This window comes from Myxocyprinus asiaticus, chromosome 19 (genome assembly GCF_019703515.2).
Source record: "Myxocyprinus asiaticus isolate MX2 ecotype Aquarium Trade chromosome 19, UBuf_Myxa_2, whole genome shotgun sequence".
Classification (NCBI taxonomy): domain Eukaryota; kingdom Metazoa; phylum Chordata; class Actinopteri; order Cypriniformes; family Catostomidae; genus Myxocyprinus; species Myxocyprinus asiaticus.
The window spans coordinates 35,032,422-35,055,662 of NC_059362.1; the positions used below are offsets into that span (position 1 = coordinate 35,032,422).

The window sequence follows — 23,241 nt, forward strand, 5'->3', positions numbered from 1 at the left end:
GTTGGCAAACTGCGTCTTCCATGGGCAGAGGCCCTCTGCCCCGGTCACAATGCTTGTAGTAACTCCTCCCCCGTAGGGTAGGACCTACCATGGGACTTCTCCACATGGCATACTTCCGACATAGCTCGGCAAGGCCATGTGACGTATTTCCACTTAAATTGCCAGTTGCGGCATTTCGTATAGGCACCCCTAGTGTCACTACATTGACACAACGTCGAGTGAGTGACAGATAGGGAACATCCTGGTTACTTGCGTAACCTCCGTTCCCTGATAGAGGGAACGAGATGTTGTGTCCATCCTGCCACAACGCTGAACTACCCGCTGAAATGGCCGGGACCTTGTCTCGGCTCCTCAGCATAAAACCTGAATGAGTGGTTGCATACCAGCTCCTTTTATACCCGTATGTCCGGGGAGTGGTATGCAAATACTACTCGCCTATTTTCATTGGCCTTTTATCAAAGACCAGAGGTGTCTCGGGCTCCCAAGAGTGACCCCTGGTGTCACTACATCGACACAACGTCTCGTTCCCTCAATCAGGGAATGGAGGTTACACAAGTAACTAGGATGTATTCTTCGTTCTCAGGAATTCCAACAATTCGGACGTTGTTTCAGCGATTATGATTCTCAAGGTCTTCCAACTTTTCCCAAATGTGCTCCAAGTCCGCCATAGTCGCTAGCGGGTTAGCAGCTAATTCCCTCTCTGATGACTCTAGATAATCGATCCGTTTCTTGATATCCCCCACTCTTATAACCAAGTAAATTTCGTCTCCATGGCAGTGATCGATCGACGTATTACAGCAAGATCCTGCAAGTCAGCAACGACCTTCGTCAGCATTGCCGACATGTTCAACAGTTGATGCTGAATCTCTTTCACCGCACTGGCCAAATTGAGTCCTGGGCTTTCAGCCTGTTTTTCAGGGGCTTCAGCTTGAGCATGTAAGTGTCTTTTAATGTCTCCAGAGCCCGGGGATTTTGAATTCTTTGACATATTGTCTTCATAGAACAGTTATGAAACAGAGTGTATCGAATCTCACCAGTTTTTGACACAAAAAGTATTAAAACTAGCAAAGTGTGCAGAGCTCGCCATTCACACATCCGAACCTCGCATGGCGCCATGCGACTCTCTTTAGTTTTGCATCTTGATCTTGGAACAGCCAACAGTTCATGACAAGATCTAAGAGGTCTAACTGTTTCGTAAGGTCTTAACATTTCTGCTAAATAATCTGGCACCAAACCATGTAATGCTTTATGTAATTAATAAAATCTTAAAATCAACCTTAAAATGAACTGGTAACCAATGAATTGCTAGAGGAGTAATATGATTACATGAGGCAATATATTATGAATGAACAATAATTTACTATAAACTATAGTAAAATTAAATTAAAAATTAACCTAGATTAATGCTGTAAAACGTTTTTCATTATTAGTTCATTATACCAAATGCATTAACCAATGTTTATGAATTGGACCTTATTGTAAAGTGTTAAAAAAAATTGACAAGTTGCATTTGTGTAATCAGAAGTAAGGCGTTAGCAGAAATAGAAATTTAATAAAACGTGTTGGTTGTTGTCCAGCAAAGGATTTCTATAACATTATTTACCCCGCAGTTGTATATACTAACCCTAACTTAAAATTTTATTTCTAACCAAATCTGTATCCAAGCCTACACTGTACAAAATTGCCAGGAATTTACCAGATTTAACAGTAATTTTTTACAATAAAATACTGTTTTCAGTATTTTACCTTAAATCAAATCTAGGCTGTTTTATGTCAAAATACAACAAATTACTGTGAAAAAAGAAATTAGAATATCACATTTACATTTATGCATTTGGCAGATGCTTTTATCCAAAGCGACTTACAGTGCACTTATTACAGGGACAATCCCCCTGGAGCAACCTGGAGTTAAGTGCCTTGCCCAAGGACACAATGGTGATGGCTGTGGGGATTGAACTAGCAACCATCTGATTACCAGTTATGTGCTTTAGCTCACTACGCCACCACCACTAACATCACACTGCATTATGGAAAAATGGTGTTTCATTTTAAGTCACCATCATAGTGTTTAGTGTTCCCTTTGAATGGGACATTATCTTATTTATTTCTAATACATTTTCTCCTAATTGGTGCAATTGTTTAACAAAACACAATTTATTGTACTTTGATGGAGAAACATGTTATGGAGAAAATAAGTAAATTTAGCGGTTGAGTTTATGTCGGACCATAATGCATAGTTTACACTATATGATGCATTTGGAAGTAAAGAAATAGTATTATTTTAAATGAACAATGAGGAAGGGATGTTTGTTAAGCTAGGCTATAATATGGTTTTATCACTCATTCATTTTTTATCATGAGTTGTCTGTCAGGCACACAAGATATCAACACAGCATACAAATCTCAATGATGATGACAATTAACAAACACTGTAAATAAAATAATTAAGATGATCATTGTGATTCTACAACACAGCACTGCTACATTACAGTATTTTCTTGGCCCTGTTTACTGTGAAGTCACAGTATACAGTTGTCTTTTAATTTTAATAAATTGTAGAAATACTAATGTAAAATATTCTGTGAAAGTAATGCAACTATAGTAGCCAGGTATTTACTGTAAACTCACACTACTTTTTTTTTTTACAGTGTAGCATTATTATTATTTATTAATGCTCACAGAAACTTAGATGAGCCACTGTTGTTTCTGATATTTATTTCTATGGTTATCATTTCTTACTTTTATAGTCACTGATGTCTTATTCCACTAGCCAATTTACCCTGCTGCTCACACTTTACCAAAGTTGTGCTGAGAAATATGTATGAAGAGACAAATACTATTGTGTAAAATGCAGGCCTATTTACGTCTTAAAAATGTGATATATATAAATAATCATCTGGAACATTTTCTAAATATTGATGGGTGAAAAAGGTATCAATTCCAAGCCTAGTTACTATTATTAAAGTTGAGAGTATATGCAGATGTGAAGCCAGAACCAACCTTTGCATGTCTTATTAATTCCGATGGTGAGGTTTGACATTGTTGCAGTAAATCCAGCAAAGAATTTGTAAATATAACCTGCAATATTATTTGTGCAGGTGGAATCCAGACCACATACTTGTATGGATAAATCAACCTGACATTCAAAGACATCTGAAAAAAAAAAAGAAAGAAAAAAAAAAGAAAGTAGCCATTAATAAATTACATGTTTAATACTGCATGGTTTACTATTATTAAAGTTGTGAGTATATGCAGATGTGAAGCTAGAACAAACCTGTGCATGTCCTATTAATTGTAAAGATGAGTTCTGGCATTGCTGCATTGCTTAATCCAACCAAGAAAATGTAAATGTAATCTGCAATACCATTTGTGCAGGTGGAATTTGGACCACATATAGATAGATTGACCTGACATTCATTTATATCTGAAAAAATAAAGAGAATGCACATCAATGAATCACATGCTTAATAATGCATGGGTTACTATTAGGCATGTCATAAAATATCGATTATTGATCATTAAGTTATTTTATCGATAGGTTTTTGAGGCATCGATATATTAGAATTAGCCGACATTTAAATCAGAAGCCCAGCTTGCGTGCTTTCCAATTCACTGTAAAGCCTTCTGTTTAATGTAGTCTGGTGTAATAGCGTTGGGAGACCATAAGAGGTTGATATAACATTTACTGAAGCTAATGGTGGATATTAGGACAAGGCAAAGTCCAAATTAAGTTGTGGATCTAGTCGTCATCATACACAAACATTACAAAGGTGTTTGTACTTCTTAAAGAAGGAAAAAAGTTGCGTTGATGAAACTGTGTAACTGCGCAAAATTAACGATTAGAAATTATTATGAAATTTCTCTGTGTGCCTTGAAGAGGTTTCATTCAAGCTGTCAAACCACAAAAAGACTTTCTTGTAACTGAAAATAAATTGTGTAGGCCAGCGTTTTCCAACCGGAGTGCCTGGCAAGATCAGGTGTGCCATGTGAAAAATCTTGCAAACATTTCTAAAATCCAAATATGCATTTATGCAACTGGATAGCTTTGACTTATTACAGGGATACCACTGAACCTTTAAAGGAATAGTTGACCCTAAAATGAAAACTCATCACTTACTCACCTTCATGTTTTTGCTAACACATATGGCTTTCTTTCATCCGTGGTACTCAAAAGATGTAAGGCAAATGTTAGTCTCAGTCACCATTCACTTTTATTGTATGAAAAAAAAAGATGAATGAAAGTGAATGGTGATTGGGACTTAAATTCAGCCTAACATCTCCTTTTGTGTTCCACAGAAGAGCAAAACTCATATGGGCTTGGAATTACATATGGTCGAGTAATTATTACAGAATTTAAATTTTTTGGGTGAACTATTGTTTTAACTACCTGTAAAAGTATTTGTTAAAGGTGTTTGCAGAGAACAAAAATATACTTGTAAATCAAATGATTGCATGTCTTTCTGGAAAACATATGACTGAAGAGAAGGGCCATAGGTTGCATAGTAAAATCATTCCATTTGAATAAAACTAGAGGTAAGAATTGAGGTGAGTAGTCCACTGTGAGATATAGATAAGATTATTGTTAAATTTTGGATGTTTTAGTATAATGAGTTTTATTTCTTCTGACCATATATTTACTGGTGAATCGGTTACAATCATTGAAGGTGAGATTACACACTGATGTGAAGCTAGAACCAACCTTTGCATGGGTTATTCTTGTTGGTGGGGAGATTTGACATAGTTGCAGTAAATCCAGCCAAGCATGTACAATTGTAAACTCCAATTGTATTAGTGCAAGTAGAATTTGGACCACAAATGGACGGATTGAACTGACATTCATCCACATCTGAATATTTAGACAATTTCTATCAACGAATAACGTTTACTAGTGCATGGTTTGCTGTTAATGAAGGTGACAGTCAGTGCTCAGTAGTAACAAATTACTTGTAATCTGAAATCTGATTACAAAAAAATCAAGTACATTAAATTAGATTAGATTAAATGTTGTAGATTAAATTACATTTTAAATATTCGTAATAATTTTAGTTAATTTTTTAAAGATTACATTATAATATATAAAGTCAACGGCAAAAAAAAAAGGTCCATAATTACACTTCCTAGCGATTGACGCATGCGCAGAGCACTAGATGGCGCTATAGGAAGTGAAATCGAGCTTGAAATCATGACGAATGTTTGGAGATTGCTGTCAAGATGTACAGTGAAAAAGGAGTTACATTTTGGTCTCTTCTCACCCAAAACCAACTGGATCGCTTCAGAAGACATTGATTAAACCACTGGAGTGTTGTGGATTACTTTTATTCTGATTTTATCTCCTTTTTGGAGCTTTTGGAGTTCAGGTCACCAATCACTTGCATTGTATGAACCTACAGAGCGCAGATATTCTTCTAAGAATCTTTTCTTGTGTTCAGCAGAAGAAAGGAGCATCGGTGGAGAAAGTCAGCAGCTTCAAGTTCCTGGGTGTCCACATCACTGAGGAACTCACATGGTCCGTCCACACTGAGGCCGTTGTGAAGAAGGCTCATCAGCGCCTCTTCTTCCTGAGACAGCTGAGGAAGTTTGGAATGAACCGCCACATCCTCACACGGTTCTACACCTGTACTGTAGAGAGCAACCTGACTGGCTGCATCTCTGCCTGGTGCGGCAATAGCACAGCCCACAACCACAAAGCCCTGCAAAGGGTGGTGCGAACTGCCAGACACATCATCGGAGGTGAGCTTCCCTCCCTCCAGGACATATATACCAGGCGGTGTGTGAAAAAAGCTCGGAGGATCATCAGAGAGCCACCAGAGCCATGGGCTGCTCTCACTGCTACCATCAGGCAGGCGGTATCGCAGCATCAGGACCCGCACCAGCCGACTTCATGACAGCTTCTTCCCCCAAGCAATCAGACTTTTGAACTCTTGATCTCTCACGATCAAATACATCAGCACTGCACTTTATTACTCTTATTATCTCACACCGGACTGTCATAAATTATATTCTCTCTTAACAACGCACTGGCAACTTACTATCAACTGACAGCCTGATTGTCAGTACAGTACAATACAACCTACTGTATATTTTATTTATACTATATATACTATTTTTATTGTATAATGTGTATTCTATATTGTGTTTATTGTATACTGTACATTGTATGTTATTATTTGTATATTGTGGTGTGTGTAATTATGTGTATATTAGATATGTAAACTGTGTTGTGTAAATCCGATGTTTATTGTAAATTGGTACATGTCTCATCACTGTCACGACTACTATGTTGCTCGGAATTGCACCCAAGAATTTCACACACCATTGCACTTGTGTATATGGTTGTGTGACAAAAGTGATTTGATTGATTTGATTTGAAAGTCTGGGATGGCATGAGGGTGAGTAAATGATGAGAGAATTTTCATTTTTTAGTGAACTCTTTAATCTTGTTGATGTGAGATGTGAACACTAGATTTACAAAAATAATTTCATGTTTAAGGAGACACAGAGCAAAAACATTATTGTGCAGTGTAAACTCTGCCTTCTAAAACTTAATATCCTTCCCACTGCAACAATTTCACGACAAATCTAAAGAAGCATTTGGAGGTGAACTTGCATGTTTTCTCAAATATCAGTATCTACACTGGATATCGTGAACACATTTTGATTATTATTTGAATTATTTGAAGTGTTTCATATAACCACGTGCCACAATGTCTTTAGAAGTGTCCATCAAACGCATCCATATGCACAAATAACCGTCATTTCATAATCTGAATTTTGTACTCTGATTAAAAATGTAATTACTGTAAGTGCTTTTACTTTTGTGATAACTTTCTGAGACTATAAGTAGTCTGATCTGTTAACATTGCATACAAGGATGGTGTTGTAATGCCGAAATTGCAAGAGCAAGACCACGTTAGTTTAACCACTGTCCATAATTCTAGAAACTCTCCCATAAGAAATACCTATGAAACTCAAACATAATATTTGAGCCTATAATTGATGGAGGGTCTAGAGCTATATCAGCATCATGAAGGAAGACTTGCAATGTAGCTTTCTTGATATTCTAACACCATGTATATTTGTGTTTGTGAATAGGCTAATATAGATTAACTCTTTATAATAACTACACGGTACAAGTATTTGTAAAGCATTAGTTTGTAGTTAATTGATCATTTATAAATTATTGTTCCTACATTATTAATACATTAATAAGCCACATATAAATAGGATGTTATTTGTTTCTATTCACTTTAGCCAATGATTTATTGTATAATAATTTCATATATATAGGCAGTTTGATCATGTTTTAAAAAATTTTTATCCTTAGTAAATAACTTGTCAGTCATACCTAACTGATGTATTTTAGTTGATGCAAACCAGTAGTAAAAAAGTGTTTATGAGATCATTAAGGAAGTATAAATTCATAGTTAATAAAGATATTAAATATGTAATGAATTGGATATACATTTCTGCTTAATTAATGTATGTGTATATTAATGTTTTAGGAACACTTACTATTAAATCAATTAATGCTTAATAAAGGTCATAATAAAGCACTTACTAATGGCTAGCTAAGCATTTTAACCTAATCTAAAGTGACAACTATATATGCCTAATTAAACATTTATTAACATGGTTCAACTGTAAGTATGGCCATGAACTCTTTATGAATGCATTTGATTCATCATATTTTTGATAAAAAAAAAAAAAAGTTAATCTTTTAAATATGGAATTCAAAAAAAACATTAAAATGGAAAACAGAATTTGGGAACATAAAACAGAGTTAGGGGGAAAAAAAATCATCAGGTCCTATTTTTTAAGCCTTGCAAACATTTTTTTTTTTTTTTTTTTTTTTTTTTTTTAAGTAATATAAGTTGGTAATGTATTGAATATCTAATTTTGCTCATTGAAACTTGTCATCAAAGTGGTGATTTGGCTAAAACTTGCTTTCTATGAGAGACAAATGTGTCTTCCTGAAGGTGGTGCCTCCCGGCCCCATTCAGTAACCACAAACTACTGTTGTTGTTCCATCCAGCCCAATGCCAAGTAAAGTAACATGTATAGCATGACAACGTTGCTCATACACTTCAGCAGAATAGTAAGGAAATGTTCACTAATGAAGTTTAATTTACTGATTTGGCAAAATATCATGTAAAGTCAATAATATAATGTTACATGCTCTTTCCTATCTTTCCTATTTCTGTTTTGTGTGTGTGTGTGTGTGTGTGTGTGTGTGTGTGTTTTCCCATTTCATTACTGTCATTTGACCGACTGTTTCAAGTTTTCAGAGTACAGATCATTAATAAATGTTTAATTAGGCATATACAGTTCTCACTTTAGATTAGGTCAGCAAATAGTCAATGCTTTATTACAACCTATATATTAAGTATTAATTGATTTAATAGTAAATGTTACTAAAACAGTATCAAATACGTTAATAACATTTAAATAAAAGTGCAATTAATTACATATATAATTTCTTTATTTACTATGAATTCATGCCTTGCTCATGTTAAAAAAAATATTACCAAAAATATTACCAAACTGCCTATAAATGAACTTATTAAACAATAATAAGTCATTTGCTACAGTGAATAAAAACAAATAACAAATTATTTGTAAGTAGCTTATTAATGTAGGAACAATAGTTTATAAATTATCAATTGACTATAAACTAATGCTTTATAAATACTTTATACCGTGTAGTTATTATAAAGTGTTACCCATAGATTTTGCTCTAGATATACCTGCTGCTGCTGCTGTTTAGAAAAACACAAAAACAAACAAATAGGAAATTAAAGATGTGATTAGCCTCAAATGTATGTTTTTCTGTAGCTGAATCTGTTTGTCTGTTTCTTGTTTTCATTTTTTCTTTTTTGAGAATTTTTGCGTTCACTTTAGAACTTCAGCTGTCAATCATACCTCTGCACTGGTTACTGCTGTTAATAGGGAGATTTGGGTCTGTTACATGATATCCACTCATGCACGAGCAATTATAATTCCCAATAGTGTTGTTGCAGATTGATTTTGGACCACAGACATCTGGTATCTCAACACATTCATCCACATCTTCATTGAAGGGTGTTATGATAAAGAAAAAAAAAAAAGAATAGTTTGATTTGAACATGCATTTTTATTAAACAAAGGATTTGGTCAATTATTTGTGTCTATAAAATCTCTTCAAAAATAAACTGAGAAATCAGATTTGGGAATACAAAAGTTACTGTACCTCTACATGTGTTATTGATGCTGATAGTGAGATTTGAGTTTGTTGCAGTGAATCCATCCAAACATGAGCAATTGTAACCTCCCATTATGTTTCTGCAGGTTGAGTTTGGACCACATAAAGATGAACTGACCAGACATTCATCCACATCTTGGGAAAAAAAAAAAAAAAAATGTATGATCAGAAATTATTTAACACAATCTGCAACAACCTAAAGATAAAAAATTTGTTTAAGCATGAGTAGCTTCCGTTATGGTAACAGCAAATATTTGGCATTAATGGTCCAATTAGCAATATCTTTAAACAGTGAAAAAGCAATGAATCCAATGCTTACCAGTAGGCCTACATGGGTTACTGCTACTAATTGTTTCATTCATCTTTGCAACATTATATCCACTCCAACAAGAGCATGTGTAGTTTCCACTGAAATTGTAACAGTCAGCGTTTGGCCCACACACCAATGATGAGTTGAGACACTCGTTGTCACCTGAAATAAAATAATTGATAAAAAAATATTACAGTTGACAGAATAAAAATGTTCAGTCTGATTTAATGTATTTTGCCTTCAAACCTTTAAATAAAATTGATAAAAAGTAAAAAAAAAAAGTGTTAAGCTAAAATGTTTGACAAATTTAATGCAACCGCCAGAGTGGTTTGTGACACTGCGAAATTAAACAACTAAATAGAAAATGTACTCGCATTTGTCAGTTGACAGTGATATATTTTTAATCCAATACTGATTGTTTGACTATTTTTGTTTGTAAATAGGCTAACATAAATTTTGCTCTTGATAAACCTGCTGCTGCTTTTTAAAATACCAAAAACAAACAAGCAAATAGAAAATGAAAGATGAGATTAGCCTCAAATATATGTTTTTCTGTAGCTGAATATGTTTGTCTGTTTGTTTCAGATATTTTGTGTTCTCAGTTGAGAGCTTCAGCTGTCAATCATACCTCTGCATTGGTTACTGCTGTTGATAGGGAGATTTGGGTCTGTTACATTATATCCACTCATACACGAGCAATTGTAATTCCCAATGGTGTTGTTGCAGATTGAGTTTGGACCACAGACGTTTGGTATCTCAACACATTCATCCACATCTTCATTAAAGAAAGTTATGAAAAAGAAAAAAAAGAATAGTTTGATTTGAACATGTATTTTTATCAAACAAAGGATTTGGTCAATTATTTGTGCCAATAAAATCTTCATAAATGAATGAACAAATCAGATTTGGGAATACAAAAGTTACTGTACCTCTACATGTGTTATTGATTCTGATAGTGAGATTTGAGTTTGATGCAGTGAATCCATCCAAACATGAGCAATTGTAACCTCCCATTATATTTCTGCAGGTTGAGTTTGGACCACAAACAGATTGACTGACCAGACATTCATCCACATCTTGGAAAAAATAAATATTAAATAAAAAATTAATGAACAGAAATTATTTAAACACATTTTGCAAAAACACAAAGATTACAACTTTTTAAGCACAAGTAGCTTCCGTTATGGTAACAGCAAATGTTTGGCATTAATGGTTCAATTAACAATATCTTTAAACAGTAAAAAAGCAATGAATCCAATGCTTACCAGTACATGGGTTACTGCTACTAATTGTTTCATTCATCTTTGCAACATTATATCCAATCCAACAAGTGCATGTGTAGTTTCCACTGAAATTGTAACAGTCAGCGTTTGGCCCACACACCAACAATGAGTTGAGACACTCGTTGTCACCTGAAATAAAATAATTGATAAAAAAATATTACAGTTGACAGAATTAAAATGTTCAGTCTGATTTAATGTATTTTGCCTTCAAAACTTTAAATAAAACTGATAAAAAGCAAAAAAGTGTTAACCTAAAATGTTTGACAAATTTAATGCAACCGCCAGAGTGGTTTATGACACTGTGAAATTCATCAACTAAATAGAAAATGTACTCACATTTGGCACTTGACAGTGATATATTTTTAATCCAATACTGATTGTTTGACTATTTGTGTTTGTAAATAGGCTAACATAGATTTTGCTCTAGATAAACCTGCTGCTGCTTTTTAAAATACCAAAAACAAACAAACAAATAGAAAATGAAAGATGAGATTAGCCTCAAATATATATATATATATATATATATATATATATATATATATATATATATATATATATATATATATATATTGTAGCTGAATATGTTTGTCTGTTTGTTTCAGATTTTTTGTGTTTTCAGTTTAGAGCTTCAGCTGTCAATCATACCTCTGCATTGGTTAATGCTGTTAATAGGGAGATTTGGGTCTGTTACATTATATCCACTCATACACGAGCAATTGTAATTCCCAATAGTGTTGTTGCAGATTGAGTTTGGACCACAGACATCTGGTATCTCAACACATTCATCCACATCTTCATAAAAGTGTTATGAATAAAAAATAAAAAAAAAGAATAGTTTGATTTGAACATGCATTTTTATTAAACAAAGGATTTGGTCAATTATTTGTGTCTATAAAATCTCTTCAAAAATAAACTGAGAAATCAGATTTGGGAATACAAAAGTTACTGTACCTCTACATGTGTTATTGATGCTGATAGTGAGATTTGAGTTTGTTGCAGTGAATCCATCCAAACATGAGCAACTGTAACCTCCCATTATGTTTCTGCAGGTTGAATTTGGACCACATAAAGATGAACTGACCAGACATTCATCCACATCTTGAAAAAAAACAAAAAAAAAAAACAAAAAAAAAATGTATGAACAGAAATTATTTAACACACTTTGCAACAACCTAAAGATAAAAAATTTGTTTCAGCACGAGTAGCTTCCGTTATGGTAACAGCAAACGTTTGGCATTAATGGTCCAATTAGCAATATCTTTAAACAGTACAAAAGCAATGAATCCAGCACTTACCAGTAGGCCTACATGGGTTACTGCTACTAATTGTTTCATTCATCTTTGCAACATTATATCCACTCCAACAAAAGCATGTGTAATTTCCACTGAAATTGTAACAGTCAGCGTTTGGCCCACACACCAATGATGAGTTGAGACACTCGTTGTTACCTGAAATAAAATAATGATCAAATAAAAATAGTATAGTTGACAGAATTAAAATGTTCAGTCTGATTTAATGTATTTTGCTTTCAAACCTTTAAATAAAATTGATAAAAAGGAAAAAAAGTGTTAAGCTAAAATGTTTGACAAATTTAATGCAACCAGCAGAGTGGTTTATGACACTACGAAATTCAACAGCTAAATAGAAAATGTACTTGCATTTGGCACTTGACAGTGATATATTTTTAATCCAATACTGATTGTTTGACTATTTGTGTTTGTAAACAGGATAACATAGATTTTGCTCTAGATTAACCTGCTGCTTTTTAAAATTCCAAAAACAAACAAACAAATAGAAAATGAAAGATGAGATTAGCCTCAAATATATTTTTTTCTGTAGCTGAATATGTTTGTCTGTTTGTTTCAGATTTTTTGTGTTTTCAGTTTAGAGCTTCAGCTGTCAATCATACCTCTGCATTGGTTACTGCTGTTAATAGGGAGATTTGGGTCTGTTACATTATATCCACTCATACACGAGCAATTGTAATTCCCAATAGTGTTGTTGCAGATTGAGTTTGGACCACAGACATCTGGTATCTCAACACATTCATCCACATCTTCATAAAAGTGTTATGAATAAAAAAAAAAAAAAAAAGAAAAAAAAAAAGGAATAGTTTGATTTGAACATGCATTTTTATTAAACAAAGGATTTGGTCAATTATTTGTGCCTATAAAATCTCTTCAAAAATAAACTGAGAAATCAGATTTGTGAATACAACTATACTGTACCTTTACATGTGTTATTGATGCTGATAGTGAGATTTGAGTTTGATGCAGTGAATCCAGCCAAACATGAGCAATTGTAACCTCCCATTATATTTCTGCAGGTTGAGTTTGGACCACATAAAGATGAACTCACCAAACATTCATCCACATCTTGGAAAAAATAAATATTAAATAAATAATAACGAACAGAAATGATTTAAACACGTTTTGCAACAACATAAAGATTACAACTTTTTAAGCACAAGTAGCTTCCGTTATGGTATCAGAAAATGTTTGGCATTAATGGTTCAATTAACAGTATCTTTAAACAGTAAAAAAGCAATGAATCCAATGCTTACCAGTACATGGGTTACTGCTACTAATTGTTTCATTCATCTTTGCAACATTATATCCACTCCAACAAGAGCATGCGTAGTTTCCACTGTAATTGTAACAGTCTGCGTTTGGCCCACACACCAACAATGAGTTGAGACACTCGTTGTTACCTGAAATAAAGTAATTGATAAAACAATATTTCAGTTAACAGAATTAAAACGTTCAGTCTGATTTAATGTATTTTGCCTGTATAGCATTAAATAACATTGATAAAAAGGAAAAAGCGTTAACCTAAAATGTTTGACAAATTTAATGCAACCGCCAGAGTGGTTTATGACACTGTGAAATTCAACAACTAAATAGAACATTTACCCGCATTTGGCACTTGACAGCGATATATGTTTAATCCAATACTAATTGTTTGACTATTTGTGTTTCTAATTAGGCTAACATAGATTTGGATCTAGATAAACCTGTTGATGCTGCTGTTTAGAATACCAAAAACAAATAGAAAATGAAAGATGTGATTAGCCTCAGTTATACCCTCATTGAGAACTTTATTCTCAGTGATAATAAAGTCATAATAAAGTGCCCTACGTGGTCTTCTGCTGTTGTAGCCCATCCGCCTCAAGGTTTGATGTGTTGGGCACTCTGAGATGCACCATTTTTTGGCACCATTCTGAGTAAACTCTAGTCTAGAAACTGTTATGCATGAAAATCCCAAGAGATTAGAAGTTACAGAAATACTCAAACCAGCCCTTCTGTCACCAAAAATCATGCCATGGTCAAATCACTGAGATAATTCCCCCCCCCCCGACCCATATCTGCATGATTTTATGCATTGCACTGGTACCACATGGTTGGCTGATTAGATAATCGCATGAATAAGTAGGTGGACAGGTGTTCCTAGTAAAGTGCACAGTGAGTTTATGTTTTTCTGTAGCTAAATCTTTTTGTCTGTTTTTTTTTTTTATTATTATTGTTTTTTTTTTCTCGATTTATTGTGTTTTCAGTTGAGATCTTCAGCTGTCAATCATACTTCTGCATTGGTTATTGTTGTTAATAGGGAGATTTGAGTCTGTTACATGATATCCACTCATGCACGAACAATTGTAATTCCCAACAGTGTTGTTGCAGATTGATTTTGGACCACAGACGTCTAGTATCTCTACACATTCATGCACATCTTCATTAAACACATTTCGCAACAACCTAAATATTACAACTTTTTGAGCACGGGTATTCCGTTATGGTTACAGCAAGCATTTGGCCCACACACTGATGGTGAGTCATTCATCAATATCTTTAAAGGCCTGATCACTATTAACTTACATTATATGGACCTACAGAGCTGAGATATTCTTTCAAAAATCTTCATGTGTGTTCAGCAGAAGAAAGAAAGTCAGACACATCTTAGATGGCATGAGGTTGAGTAAATAATGAGAGTGTTTTCATTATTGGATGAATGATCCCTTTAAGCTATAAGACATTTACGAATAACTATCTAATTAACAGTATCTTTAAACAATGACAAAAGCAATGAATCCAATGCTTACCAATACATGGGTTACTGCCACTAACTGTTTCATTCATCTTTACAGCATTATATCCAATCCAACAAGAGCATGTGTAATTTCCACTGAAATTGTAACAGTCAGCATTTGGCCCACACACCAATGATGAGTTGAGACACTCATTGTTACCTGAAATAAAATAATTGATCAAATAAAAATATTACAGTTGACAGAATAAAAATGCTCAGTCTGATTTAATGTGTTTTGCCTTCATACCATTAAATAAAATTGATAAAAAAGGAAAAAGCGTTAACCTAAAATGTTTGACAAATTTAATGCAACCATTAGAGTAGTTTGTGACACTGCGGAATTCACCGGCCAAATAGAAAAGTTACCCACGTTTGGCACTTGACGGGTGTCAATTTAGGACCCTGTTTGCAGGTTAAAGGCATAGTCATAATTCCAGAATGTTTCTTTTTTCTCTTTCTCTACAACAGTGGTTGTAGTGGTCTACCAACCTTTCTTGGATTAATACCTCCATACTTCATTCCCTGAGCCCAGCCCCAGCTGACATTTCCAACAATATTACCAGAACGGATGTGTGGTGCAATGAAGACCTCTGCCAATTAATACTGCATCATTTTAACAGAAAAATATCTGCCTTATTATGCTACAATAGCAACATGCCTCAGTGTTTGCTTAAAAACAGAAGGACCCCATCTAGGCCATACCTGCACTTTTCTGAGCATACTAATCTATGCAGGGGAGATGTCGGCGTAAATGTCATGCATGCCCTCGCAATATACAGTGGTGTGAAAAAGTGTTTGCCCCCTTCCTGATTTCTTATTTTTTTGCATGTTTGTCACACTTAAATGTTTCAGATCATCAAACAAGTTTAAATATTAGTCAAAGATAACACAAGTAAACACAAAATGCAGTTTTGAAATGAAGGTTGTTATTATTAAGGGAAAACAAAATCCAAACCTACATGGCCCTGTGTGAAAAAGTGATTGCCCCCTAAACCTAAGAACTGGTTGGGCCACCCTTAGCAGCAACAACTGCAATCAAGCATTTGCGATAACTTGCAATGAGTCTTTTACAGCGCTGTGGAGGAATTTTGGCCCGCTCATCTTTGCAGAATTGTTGTAATTCAGCCACATTGGAGGGTTTACGAGCATGAACTGCCTTTTTAAGGTCATGCCACAGCATCTCAATAGGATTCAGGTCAGGACTTTGACTAGGCCACTCCAAAGTCTTCATTTTGTTTTTCTTCAGCCATTCAGAGGTGGACTTGCTGGTGTGTTTTGGATCATTGTCCTGCTGCAGAACCCAAGTTCGCTTCATCTTGAGGTCATGAACAGATGGCCGGACATTCTCCTCCAGGATTTTTTGGTAGACAGCAGAATTCATGGTTCCATTTATCACAGCAAGTCTTCCAGGTCCTGAAGCAGCAAAACAGCCCCAGACCATCACACTACCACCACCATATTTTACTGTTGGTATGATTTTCTTTTTCTGAAATGTGGTGTTACTTTTACGCCAGATGTAATGGGACACACACCTTCCAAAAAGTTCAACTTTTGTCTCATCAGTCCACAGAGTATTTTCCCAAAAGTCTTGGGGATCATCAAGATGTTTTCTGGCAAAAATGAGACGAGCCTTAATGTTCTTTTTGCTCAGCAGTGGTTTTCGTCTTGGAACTCTGCCTGCAGGCCATTTTTGCCCAGTCTCTTTCTTATGGTGGAGTCATTATCACTGACCTTAACTGAGGCAAGTGAGGCCTGCAGTTCTTTGGATGTTGTTGTGGGGTCTTTTGTGACCTCTTGGATGAGTCGTCGCTGCGCTCTTGGGGTAATTTTGGTCGGCTGGCCACTCCTGGGAAGGTTCACCACTGTTCCATGTTTTCGCAATTTGTGGATAATGGCTCTCACTGTGGTTCTCTGGAGTCCCAAAGCTTTAGAAATGGCTTTATAACCTTTTCCAGACTGATAGATCTCAATTACTTTCTTTCTCATTTGTTCCTGAATTTCTTTGGATCTCGGCATGATGTCTAGCTTTTGAAGATCTTTTGGTCTACTTCACTTTGTCAGGCAGGTCCTATTTAAGTGATTTCTTGATTGAGAACAGGTGTGGCAGTAATCAGACCTGGGTGTGGCTAGAGAAATTGAACTCAGGTGTGATAAACCACAGTTAAGTTATGTTTTAACAGGTGGGGCAAACACTTTTTCACACAGGGCCATGTAGGTTTGGATTTTGTTTTCCCTTAATAGTAACAACCTTCATTTAAAAACTGCATTTTGTGTTTACTTGTGTTATCTTTGAATAATATTTAAACTTGTTTGATGATCTGAAACATTTAAGTGTGACAAACATGCAAAAAAATAAGAAATCAGGAAGGGGGCAAACACTTTTTCACACCACTGTATTTGTGTTCCCTCAAAATACATTTTGTGTGCCCTCGCAATAGTTTTGCATTTTCTTCGCTATAAATTTATCGTGGTTTTACAAAAATAACCATATTTCATCCTTGATATTTGTAATAGAACTATAGTACTAATACAGGAAAACAAAAAAATATGTTAATAAAAAACATAATTTTGTGGTTATTTTGATTTTACTACAAATACCATGGTATACAAGAGTAACCACAAGAATAACCACATTTACATTTACTCATTTAGCAGACGCTTTTATCCAAAGAGGAACATTGCAAGCAGTTTGTCATACAAAGTTCAACAATATTGCAGTGTACTGTCAAGTTGTCAAGGTGGCTTGAGTATTATAGGCGCTAGCGCAGGAGACTGAGAAGGAGTTTTTTTTTTTTGTACAGTAAGTGCAAGTTAAGTTCAATAGTAAGTGCAATTAGTGTAGATTGGTTAAGTGCTCGCAGAACATTCGGTTACGATGTAACCTTTGTTCTCTGAGTGAAGAGACTATCACTCCACTCCGTTATATATTCTATATGTACGGGGAATTGAGCCACTGGATGTGATGATATGGATACTCTTTAAGACACACCAGCTGTGCCGGTCACACCCTAATTAGTGCCCTATAAAACACCCATAGTGGCATGAAATCATTACTATTTGTTGATTGGAACGTGTCCCAGAGCAGCCTCAAGGTGGAGAGAAAGTCTCTTCAATCAGAGAACAAAGGTTACATTCTATATGAATGGGGAACTCTGTAAGACACCCCATGAGGGACAGCACATTTGGAAAGAAGGTTGGATTAGGGCACAGATTAACCCTGCATGAACCTACAGCAGGTATAATGGACCAAGAGAGCCTGGAGCTCTCCAATTCTCTTAACAGAGGTCACTGCCAGGAGAAAAGCCGTCTTGAGTGACAGCCATTTTAAGTCCACAGACTTGAGGGGCTCAAAGGGAGGGTGTTGGAATGCCTCTAGGACCCGATTTAAATCCCAATGGGGCACGGTAGATCTTTTTCTACATGCTGTGACTCTTCGAGCACCCTTGAGGAATTGCAAAATCAGGCCACAACAGTGCTCCGATAGCTTATGGACCCCACTAGAACAGCTTTAATTGCAGCCACCATGCCTCTGAGGGTGGTGGGAGATTTTCCTATATCCAATTGCTCCTGCAAAAATTTCAGTATACCACAGGCTGTAGATGTGAGGGGATTCATCTTATGTGTTTTACACCAGGTCTGAAAAACCTTCCATCTAAAAGAATATGCTGCCCTTGTTGAAAGTGCTTGCGCATCCTCCAGAGTCTTAACTACCCATTCAGGTATTCCCATAGCTATGAACCCAGCACTTTCAGGGTCCAGGCCCATAAATTGAGACCCTGAGGGAAGGGATGAAACAGCAGGCCTCGTGCCTGAGACAGTAGGTCCCTCCTGACTAGGAGTTCCCAGGGTGTCCTGTGTAATAGAGGCAGAATGTCTGAGAACCAGACCATGTGGGGCCAATTTGGGGCCACCAAGATTAGTCTCACCTTCTCCACCTTCATCCTCTAAGAGGTTAGAGAAGGCTGAATGGGGAAAGCATATAGCTGTCCCCGAGGCCACTGGTGTGCCAAGGCATCTGTTGTCCCTCTTTATGGAGAAGAATAGCGGACAGTGCGTCGACTCCTTGGAGGCAAACAGGTCCACCACTGCTGACTTGAACCGATGCCAGACCTCTGACCTTAGGGACAGGAACTGCACTTGAGCCCATATCAATATTTTGTGTGCTAACTGACATAAAAGAGGAGAACCAAGGCCTCCCTGTCTGTTGATATAAGCTGCAGATACTGTGCTGTCCATTTGGACCAACACATGATAACCCTGAAGCCATGGAAGGAAGTGTTGAAATTCAAGATTTGCTGCTTTCAACTCAACTCAACACACTGATGTGCTGACATGCCCATCGGCTTGTCCAACATCCTTTGATGCCCCAGCCTGCATGGATTGCTCCCCAGACGATCAGAGAGGCATGCGTTGACACCAATTGTCGAAGGCATACTGGGTCCAGCATGCTGCCTCAGGCAAGGTTCTCCCCTTTTTTTACCAACAAAGGGTGATCCAAAGTCTCAGTGTGACTCACACCTGAGTTGACAGAGCTGCCTGAGGATGTAACCCTAGACAGAAGAGACATCACTGAACTGGTCGCATGTGTAAAAGGCTAGTGGCACAACCTGCACTGTGGCTGCCATGAGACCCATAAGGCGGAGTCACAACCCCCAGCTGACTCTCGACCCCACTCGAAAGTGAGATAGGCATGCCTTGATGGTCTCCTGTCTCACTGAGGTCAAAATCACCATAGCCTTCCTGGAATCTAGAATCAAGCCCAGAAATTGAGTGACTTGAGAAGGCTCCAACCTGCTCTTTTTCATATTCAGACGTAGACCCAAGTGTTGAATATGCTCCAGTAGCACAGACACATGATGCAGGCACATTTGTTCTGTCTGGGCACAGACTAACCAATTATCTAGATAATTCAGAAATCTGATGCCTAGACACCAAAGAGGTGCAAAGACTGCATCCATGCATCTTGTGAATGTCCTGGGAGCCAGGGCAATACCAAAGGGGAGAACTCTGAATTTGTAGATCCTGCCCTCAAAAAGAAACTTCAGAAAGCACAACTGGCCTTTCCAAATAGATATCTGGAAGTAGGCATCTTTGAGGTTGCCTTAGTTTGTCACCCGCCACATCCTTGGAACTGTCAGCATCTTGCATTTCAGGGGCCAAAGGTATTTGTTTAACCCCCTGAGGTCCAAAATTGGGCATAGGCCACCATCTCATTTGGGAATAAGGAAGTAGCGAGAGAAGAATCTGGCCCGCCGGTCACCCTTCTCCACCTTCCTAATGGCCCCTTTTTCAAGGAGTGAAATTAGCTCTGCCTTCAGTATTCCCTTGTGCTGTAGATTTATTGCTGTAGACTGTGGAGGAACCCTTGTCAGAGGATGTACATGAAAGAAATGCAACCAGTACCCCTAAGTCATAGTTGAAATGACCCAGAGGTTTGGTCTCAGCGCTGTCCATGCTGCAACCCATGTTGAGGAGGAGCGAAGGCAGCCTGGGTCCCATGCACTGTCAAGAGCGAGACGGTGGGAGCCAGAGCCCTTGGCTCCTGCCTGCCATTCTTCTTACCCTGCTGCTGAGCCTTATGCCTGCAGGCTGACTCAAGCTGGGGTCTAAGGTCTCTGGAACCCACTGGGACTGGCCTGGGAAACCCCGAGGCTGAGTCTGTCTTGGTCTATACCGACGGGCCTCCTGGGCCTGCTGTACTAAATGGTGTGCATCTGGCCCAGACATGGCAGAAGGCTCAACCGGCAGCCTAGAGAGACAGTCATGGTCATCCTGCTGGATCCGAGACAGTGGCAGCCACAAGTGATGTCTCACCACCCAGAGGGATGCCATGGCCTTTCCTGCTGCCTCTCCTTGCTCTTTCATCACAGTTGGAAGCAAGGAGGAAACTTCTCTAAGATCATCCAGCAAACTAAGTGCCTCCTGCTCCTCATGAGCCTTCTGGCACAGTTCATGCAGGTATAATGAGAGAATGCCACCCATGTTTGCAACTTTTTGTCTGAACTGCCTTGGCTTTATGCATTTTTGATAGCAAACATCCATGACTCTGCAATTCTTGCTGGGACAGCCTGCACTACCCAAAACTGATTTTGATGAGGGGGACACGAAGGCCACCAATTGTTGGTGTGCTGAGGTCAATGGCCCACAACAGTTTTTTTTTTGCCCCAACATATTAGCCAGCCTTCTGCTGGAACCAGACCACTGGTGAATGGTTGTGGGAGCAGCAAATGCTTTTGTACCACAGCCTCAAAATCTGTGAGGAGGGGTACCCTAACAGGGCCAGGCCAAGCCTCCTTGTCCTCTTCAAATCTCGAGGGGGGGATCGCTAAGCTTATCAGATACAGGGATATCCAAAGCCTTAGCTGCTTTTCTAATAACCTCTCTTATTTGAAAAGATGGTTCCCCTGCCTCTGCGGTCTCTTCAGCATGCAGTGCAAAATTGCAAGCTCTACAAACATGTGCCAAAACTATATCTATGTGTATATATACTGTATATATATATATATATATATACTCTTATTTTTGTATTTTTGTATTTGTTTTTATTTTTTATTGCACGAGTGGAATCGAACTCCAGTCATTCAAACTCAAACTGGAAATGACGCCCTTCCGTGTTTACACTGCCAGGACCAGCATTGCTATAGAGTTGCAAATTAGTCAACACTCAACACTGTATCTGTCTGGATTAGCCACTTCGCAGCACCCCAGTCTATGAGATGAGAGAAGTTCACAGACTGTGTGAAGGTTGAAAGCTTATTCCACCACAGAGGAACAGAGAAAATGAATGATTGTGAAATAGACTTTGAGCCTCTTTGTGATGGGACCACCAGGTGCCGCTCATTCATAGACTGCAGAGAGCGAGTTGGAGCATAGACCTGGAGAAGTGAATTGAAGTAATTGGGTGCAGTTCCATGGGCTGTCCTGAAGGCCAGATTCAAACCCATGAATTTGATGTGGGCAGCTACAGGTATCCAGTGGAATGAAATCAAGAGTGGGGTGACATGAGCCATTTTTGGCTGATTGAAGACCGGACACGCTGCTGCATTCTGGACCCACTGCAGTGGCGTGTGTTAGCTGGAGGCAAGCCAACAAAGCATTACAGTAGTCCTGTCTTGAAATTACCAGAGCTTGGACCAGGAGCTTTGCAGCATATTCAGACAGAAAAGGCCTGATTTTCCTAATGTTGTAAAGCATGAATCTGCAAGACCGGCAGATGATGAGATGTGGGCAGTAAAATGAAGCTGGTCATCAACCACCATTCCCAGGTTCCAAACTGTTCTGTTTGGTGTTAGTGTAGTTAAACTAAGATGACTAGTGAGGTTGTGATCAACAGATGGATTGGCTGGGATTGAGGAGTCCTGTCTTGGCAAAGTTGAGCTAAAAGTGACATTCCTTCATCCACGACAGGCGGAGATACGAGCTGAGACAGTAGGGTCATCAGGCTGGAATGACAGGTAGAGCTGCGTATCATGCATAGCAGTGTTAGGAAAAGCCATGTTCCTCAATGATCGGTCCGAGTGATGTGTATACTGAGAAGAGGAGGGGTCCAAGCACTGATCTTTGAGGAACACTAGTGAACAGCTAGTGTGACTGGGACACCTCTCCTCTACAGGAGACCTTCAAATACCTGCCAATGAAGTATGACTCAAACCATCCAAGCACAGTTCCTATGATGCCCAGTTTAGAGAGGGTGGACAGGAGGATATTGGGGTTCACTGTGTCGAAAGAAGCAGACATCTCAAGGATGATGAAGGCGGATGATTTGAAGTTAGCTCTCGCCAGTCACAGTGTTTTAGCTATTGACAAGCAGGCAGTCTCTGTTGAGTGTCCTTTTTTGAAGCCGGACTGGTTGAATACGACCCTTTCAATAGTTTTATACAGGAAGTGTAGGAGAGAGACCGGTCGATAGTTGTGGACTGCTGTGGGGTTATGTGTGGGTTTTTTGAGCAGTGGGGTTACTCAAGCCTGCTTGAATGTATTGGGAAAGAGATGTGTTGATAACCATGGTTAATCTATAGTAAAACCATGTTGCTATTTGGATCCAGTATACTGTGTACTGTTTACAGTATACTGTATTAAAACCATGGTTTCTGCCAAGAAAACATGGCTACTTAACTTACTTTTCATAGTTACTACAATATTACTATAGTGAAACCATGGTTTCCATAAAATAAATAAATAAATAACAAAATTATTATTTTATTACAAAAGTTTTCATTTTCCTGTATTATCACTATGGTTTCAATATGAATTTCATGGTTAAAATATGGTTACTGTAGTAAAACCACGGTAACTTTAATGTGAGGGAATGCAATACTATTGCAAGG

The 23,241-nt window shown here is 37.5% G+C and overlaps 1 protein-coding gene across 9 annotated transcripts in view; it reads right to left on the reverse strand.

Annotated features, from left to right (window-relative positions):
* The window catches only part of LOC127409770 (adhesion G protein-coupled receptor F5-like), an 81,104-nt gene that overhangs the window by 48,922 nt on the left and 8,941 nt on the right, over nucleotides 1-23,241 (reverse strand). For 2 of the 9 annotated variants that reach the window (XM_051644578.1, XM_051644577.1), the window contains exons 5-19: nucleotides 14,928-15,074; nucleotides 13,395-13,541; nucleotides 13,060-13,206; nucleotides 12,741-12,887; nucleotides 12,127-12,279; nucleotides 11,783-11,929; nucleotides 11,477-11,623; nucleotides 10,814-10,960; nucleotides 10,478-10,624; nucleotides 10,177-10,323; nucleotides 9,558-9,710; nucleotides 9,227-9,373; nucleotides 8,920-9,066; nucleotides 3,275-3,424; nucleotides 3,001-3,153 (exon numbers count right to left, since the gene is read on the reverse strand). In XM_051644578.1, the coding sequence (XP_051500538.1) occupies nucleotides 3,001-3,153; nucleotides 3,275-3,424; nucleotides 8,920-9,066; nucleotides 9,227-9,373; nucleotides 9,558-9,710; nucleotides 10,177-10,323; nucleotides 10,478-10,624; nucleotides 10,814-10,960; nucleotides 11,477-11,623; nucleotides 11,783-11,929; nucleotides 12,127-12,279; nucleotides 12,741-12,887; nucleotides 13,060-13,206; nucleotides 13,395-13,541; nucleotides 14,928-15,074 (2,226 nt within the window). The remainder of the gene's footprint in view (nucleotides 1-3,000; nucleotides 3,154-3,274; nucleotides 3,425-8,919; nucleotides 9,067-9,226; nucleotides 9,374-9,557; nucleotides 9,711-10,176; nucleotides 10,324-10,477; nucleotides 10,625-10,813; nucleotides 10,961-11,476; nucleotides 11,624-11,782; nucleotides 11,930-12,126; nucleotides 12,280-12,740; nucleotides 12,888-13,059; nucleotides 13,207-13,394; nucleotides 13,542-14,927; nucleotides 15,075-23,241) is intronic. The other 7 variants (XM_051644580.1, XM_051644579.1, XM_051644581.1 and 4 more) reach the window with 7 other exon arrangements.